Source organism: Ceratotherium simum, chromosome 26, assembly GCF_057802395.1.
Source record: "Ceratotherium simum simum isolate JZ-2026a chromosome 26, ASM5780239v1, whole genome shotgun sequence".
Taxonomy (NCBI): domain Eukaryota; kingdom Metazoa; phylum Chordata; class Mammalia; order Perissodactyla; family Rhinocerotidae; genus Ceratotherium; species Ceratotherium simum.
Genome location: NC_141925.1, coordinates 25,287,521 through 25,293,581, shown reverse-complemented (window position 1 = coordinate 25,293,581; position 6,061 = coordinate 25,287,521). Strand labels below are relative to the sequence as shown.

General features: G+C 56.2%; 1 protein-coding gene across 1 annotated transcript; it reads right to left on the bottom strand.

Moving 5' to 3' along the window:
• Positions 1–43: 43 nt before the first annotated feature.
• Positions 44–5,073, bottom strand: ORAI3 (ORAI calcium release-activated calcium modulator 3). The gene is made up of 2 exons (XM_004439452.3): positions 4,400–5,073; positions 44–1,489 (listed from the first exon to the last, which is right to left on the bottom strand). Exons 1-2 carry the CDS (start codon positions 4,625–4,627, stop codon positions 830–832), a joined length of 888 nt encoding a protein of 295 aa, XP_004439509.1. The 5' UTR covers positions 4,628–5,073; the 3' UTR covers positions 44–829.
• Between the last annotated feature and the right edge of the window lie 988 nt (positions 5,074–6,061).

Sequence of the window (6,061 nt, the reverse complement as noted above, 5' to 3'; positions counted from 1 at the left end):
CCAAGGAGGCCTCCCGTTCACCCCATTCACAGCCACAGGGACATCTGTGAAACACAATTTATTATACAAAACAAGGTGCATCAAAAATTCAGTGTCAGAAGAGCTCTGTATTTCAAGGACTAGGGACTGGACCTTCTCCCTTAAAACCTCCTCACCCCAACCCCTGCTAGGGAGTCAGGCTGGACACATAGACCCCCAGCCCTGGTCCAGGAGAGTGAGAACCAGATATAGAAGCGTAAGTGTGGGTCTAGGGCAGTGGGGCAGGCACTTGAACCTCCCAAAATAGGGAGGCTCTTCCTGGACCTATGCCTGGGGTAAAAACACCCAAATCTCTCTCTACAGCAACTAAAGCAAGAGTGTAAAACCCATCAAAATCTGAGGATGGGGAAAACTTCCCCAAAAATGCCAACCATAAAACAGATTCTACAAAAATAAAGCAAGAGTTGGCTGCCTTCTGGGGCAGCTGGGTGGGCGTGTAACCTTCTGACCTCCACATCCTGTATAGGGGCGAGTGGATAAGGTTCAGCACCAAAGGTCTGACCAGGGTCTCCTTGCCCTCCCCTCCGCCTACCGCAGTGGCCTCGGACTGAGGCCCTCCACCTCCTCCCAGCCCAGCTGTAGAGTAGAACTTAGAAAACCTAAAGGACCGACTGATGGAGAATCCCTGGGAATGTGGGAGCTGCCCCAAGGCCCAGCCCAAAGGACCCTGAGAGCAGAAATCTGGTCTCTACCTGAGAGTGGCCACAGGAAGTGTCTCCAGGCAGGGGCAGGGATGGGGTCTGCAGACCCCTGAGGGAGGCAGTGCTTGCAGCTGGGGCTCACACCAGCGTCACACAGCCTGCAGCTCCCCCTGCAGGCGACTTAGCTCCTCTAGCTCTTGCTTGTGGCGGTCTGTCTTGTGTGCCACCAAAGAGCGGTAGAAATGCAGGGCGAAGGCCACGAACACAAGCCCTACAGGTACCATGATTGCCGTGGAGGCCATGGCTGCTTGCCAGCCTGGTCCATGGGCCCCGCCCCCACCACACACTTGCCGGGGTGGGCAGGCCTCAGATGGCTCAGCCTGTGACGGGGCTACAGAAGCAGAGGATGGCTTGGAAGCTGGACTAAGGGAACTGGTCACTGATGGCAGAGTCCCAGGCACCTGGGAGGCAGGTACCACAGGGGCCGGCGTGCCCAAGGGGGCCCCAATGGGCACAAACTTGACCCAGCCAACCAGGACAACTTCAGCGAGGAAGAGGAAAGTGCCCAAGGCAGTGGAGAAGCCCCAGGCCAGCTCCACGTAACGGTGGAGTCGCTGGTGTGGAGACTGGTGGACAGAGTTGAGGTTGTGGATGTTGCTAACGGCTTCAATGTGGGGCAGCAGACACGTGGAGACCATGAGTGCAAAGAGGTGCACCGCTACTAGCACGGTGGTGCAGGCACTAAAGGCCACCAGCAGGCCTGGTGGGTAGTCGTGGTTGCTCTCCAGTTGCACCTCCACCATGGCCACCTGTGGGGACAAGAGGAAATAGATTGAGTGCCCATAACCTCCTCAACAGTACAGGAGTTTTTGCCTGTTGGTATACATCACTGATTTATCCCTAGGACCTAGAACACTGCCTGGCAGAAAGAAGGCACCTAGCCTTTGTTGAGCGAGTGAATGGGCAGCACTGCCAAGGCTCTGTCCTGTTCTGGGCCTTGGTTTCCACATCAGGCTATCAAGAGGGCTGGATGACATTTCTGACAATCTTACCTTGTTATAACACAGGGGTTAAAAAGCACAGATTCTGGGGCTGGGCTGCCTGGGTTCATTCTCAGCTCCACAAGCTATGTAATCCTGAGCAAGTGACTTAGTTCTCTCTGTGCCTCAATTTCCTCATCTGAAAAATGGGGACTGATAATAGCATCTACCTGCCTTATAGGGTTGTTGTGAAAATTAAATGAGATAATATACATCAAGTGATAAGAATAGCACAAGGCACATAGTAAGCACTGTTTGCTGTTATTATTTAGAGTGGACTCTAAAGTCCAAGGCCAGAGTTTGCACACTGGCACACCGTGAACCCAAGCCAGCTTACAGACATGTTTTGCTTGGCTCATGCAGTGTGTTTTTTAAAGAATTAAGTTGCCAACTTTTAAAACTCAAGAGATTTCATATAAATATGCCTATTTCCAGATCCTCTTGAAAATTTGCAAGATCTGGTTACACCAGGCCCACATTCCTGCATGGCAACTATCAGCTAGAGTTGTCATGGCTGCTCCCTTTGAACAGGACATGGGGTCTCTTGATAGCCACAGGCCCCACCCAGCCAACTTGGTGTCCATATTACCTGCCTGGCCTTTGCAAACATTTAAGTTGATGATCCTGTTCTAGGCTTGTATAAATTTGGACTCTAGAGCCAAGTTCAAATCCTGCCACCTCCTTGCTGTGGGACCCTGGGCAGGTGTCTTAACATCTCTGATCCTCAGTTTTCTCATCTGTAAAATGGCCATAGTAGAGGTTCCTATTTCATAAGATAATAGAAAGATGATGCACATAAAAGCCCTAAGTACAATGCCTGGTACTTAGTGACAGTTCAATACAACTTATATAGTGTTATTCTAACCTAAGCCACCTGGATCTTTCCCCACGCCTGGTTCTTGCAGGATCCATTCGATTGCTCTGGGGCTGGGAGAAGGAAGGTGCAGAGCCTGGAGGGTGGTAGTAGGAAGACAAGGCTGAGTATTTTGGGAAACTGGGCCATGGCGGGTGTCAGCAGGTGGTTTCCATAGACAGGGATCTGGGCCAGGCCTAGTCCTGGTTTCTCCCAGAGCTTGACCCAGCCTTGCACTCCCCTGGCAGGACTGGGGCCAGTCCTGCCCCCAGAACTTACTCATCTGGCCTCTTGATCCTGCAGAGAAGGTCCTGGTCCTTAAGCTGTTGCCCCAGCAACCTGCAAGTCCAGTAGCAGGCCGGATTGTCCCCTTGGGAACAGGCTGGACCATGGGGTAAATGGGGGTGGGGGACTCCCTCAGCTAGGTCCACGGGGCTGTTCCCTTCTCTCTGCAGTCTGTACAGGGGAAGGGGAGTCAACTCCCTGTCCCTCGATGACCCCACATCAGGAAGAGTGGGCTGGCCTGTGGATCCTGGGCTCCCACACAGAAAACCATAGACTTAAGATGACCCTAAGGGATAGAGACTTTCTCTCTCATCGTTCAAGTACAGAGACTGTGGCACAGAGAGGGACAGGGACTAACCAAATCACCTAGTGCTATGATCCCTCTATCCTCATCTGGACCACCCCCAACCCCTGCAGGAGCTTGTTCCTATGAGGACCCCCCTCCAGCCCGCTTTCTCCTTCTTCCTGTCATGATGGTGGGGAAACACTGGACTAACAGTCCAGTGACCCTGGGTCCTATTCCGTTCTATATCCTTCATCTGCTGAGTGCTCTTGGCAGAGCCACTGCCCCATTCTGTGCCTTGGTTTCCATGCCTGTCCAATTATCAGGTAGTCTGAGCCATCTCTGATGTGTGTCTTGCTCTGACACGCTTGGATCTAGGGTTAGGCAGATTCATCCTGGGGTGGACACTTGGCAGGCTACAGAGGGCGCACCCTCTGTGATCTCACAATTTCCCACTGGCCTGCAAGGGGGTGGAGGCCTGTCCAGAGTCACATAGCTGGCCACAAGCAGGGAGGAGCCAGGACTCGTGCCTGCTGACTATTCCTCACCCGAGGACCTCCCTCAGTCCCACTTCCTAGGAGGCCTCTGCTGGGACCATTAGCTGATATCATCCGCCCACACCTGCAGTTTATCAGCTTAAGAATCATGTATCAGCTTCCTAATCAGTTTCTTTCCCTAGCGGCTTTCTTTCTTTTCAAAGCCTCCCTGGGCTATGCTAAGCCTTCTTTGTGCATGCTGGGTACTAGCTGCCCTCCTTGAGATGGGCCCACCTTCAGTTGGGTGACCTTTCCGCCCAGCTTACCCTCTCTGACCACCCCCAGCCCTAGTCCTGTTTATACAGCCCCCACCCAGCTCTGATTTCCCTTTGAATCTCTCACGGGGACCTAGTAATCACTTCTGCCTGGGCCAAGCTCCTTTTGGACCTCTTTGTCCCATCTTTGCATATGTTATCCCCTTTGGTGATCTGTCTACCCCCATGACATGACTTGTGTCCCCCATGAAACTTCTGTGACTTGCTTATCCTCCCTATGGCCCATTCTACTAGAGATCTGCTCACATACAAATACACACCCCCCACTCCCCAAAAAGGGACTTGTATAGTCACTTGGACCTTGTTTGTTCCCTTCTTTTACCTCTTAGAACCCCATCTTTTCCTTGCCTCTGTCCTCTCTCCCTTGAGTATCCGTTCACTTCGCCAACGGCTCCGTGCCCCCCATGTGCCTCACCCCCACCCTGTGCGCCCCTTCCCTCCCCTCACCATGGCGAAGCCCGAGAGCAGGGCAGACGTGCGGCTGGAGGCTTTGAGCTTGGCCCGGCTGAGGTAGAGGCGGCGCCAGCTGAGCGCCCGCAGCGAGTGCTGACTGGCCCCCATGAGGTCCAAGTAGCCGCGGTGCACGAACTCTCGGTACGTGGCCGAGCCCGCGGGGCTCTCGGCCTCCGGGTTCAGCGGGGCCTGTTCGCCCGCGTCCCCCTCGCCGCCCCTCATTCTCGGGGCCGCAGCACCAGGCGGGCTGGGTGGTCAGGGTGGGGCCGAGTCTCCTCGGGGGCCCCAGCAGGGCCGGCCCAGGCCGGGGAAAGGCCCCATACCCCGGCGGGGCGAGCGAGGATGCGGGCGGCGGGCGCCCAACAAAAGGCAGCCCGGGCGGAGCAGGAAGAGCAGGCGTTGGCGGAGAACCCCAGGAGCCGAAGCGGTACAGCAAAGACCGAAACAGGAACTAGGGCGGAGGCGGAGCCGGGCGACCACATGATGGGGTGGAGCCGGGGGACCGTCCGCAGAGATCCCAAGGGACCCTGCGACCCCAGTCCACCCAGGATCTCATCCAGGTGCCCGAGTCTTGCTGAGATGAACGCCCAGTCCCAGCCAGTGACTGGGAGTTCCCGGGCCCTGGACCATTCGAGGTACACCTGGACACCCCTAGATGTCCAAACCCCCACCTAAATAGTGAATTCGGAGGTGAGCCCATTCATCCGCAGGGACCGCAGAAGGCCCTGTATCCTCAGTTCCGAGAAGCCTAGGAGGTCCAAAGCCCCCCGGATCCATCTAAACAGCCCCCTCCTCCGAGAGCCCCGAAAGGTGAGCACTCCGGTCATCCCCGCCCCCGCCGCCCGCCCCCAACGCCGCAGAAAGACACACGAACTCGGCGGCCCCGGCTAGAAGATTTTGAGTTTTATAGCAAACCGTATTGTACAGACCCGGGGCCCAGGGGCCCAGCCCGGCTGGGTCCCCCACTTATCCCTCGCAGGGCTGCCTCCTCCCTCTCCCCTAAGCGGCCCCATCCTCAAGCCTTTCGCAATTCCCAGGACCCCCTCCCCTCCGGCCTTTGGTCCGCCCAGTCCCTCCCCCCTACCCGCGCACCTCCCTGTTACCTGAGGTATGTGGAAAGATCACCCCTCCCCTACATGGTACAACCCGGCTCCCCGGGGAGGCCTGGGCTGAGGGACGGGACCGGGCCCCGACTCCTCCCCCTGGCTCCCCAAACCCCACTCCCTCACTGGAGGAAGGGGCAAGGGAGGGCCAAGTGAGTCTGTTACTAAGTCCCATGGCACCTAAGAGGAGCCATTTCTAGCCTTAGCACTGGCTTTGGGAGGTGTCCATTGGCTGCTATTTCCATGGCAACCAGGAGTGGCAGTTCCCTAGGCAAATGGGATACAAGTTTCCATAACGATGAAAGACTGGGAGGAGCCAAGCTGGAGGAGTCCCATTTTCCCCATCACTGGGCGGGCACCCCACCCCACCTCAGGTCAGGAGGTGTCGGGCTGCTCAATACAGTAAAGCAAGAGAGACCCTGGGGGTGGTGCAGTCCAAACTGGGTGCCCACCGGTCCAATCTCAGTCCCAGCTGGTCCCGTCCCCTCACATTCGGGCTCCCCCAGGTCCGAGGTTCCCCCGGTTCAAGTAACACTTCAGTACAGATGAATGT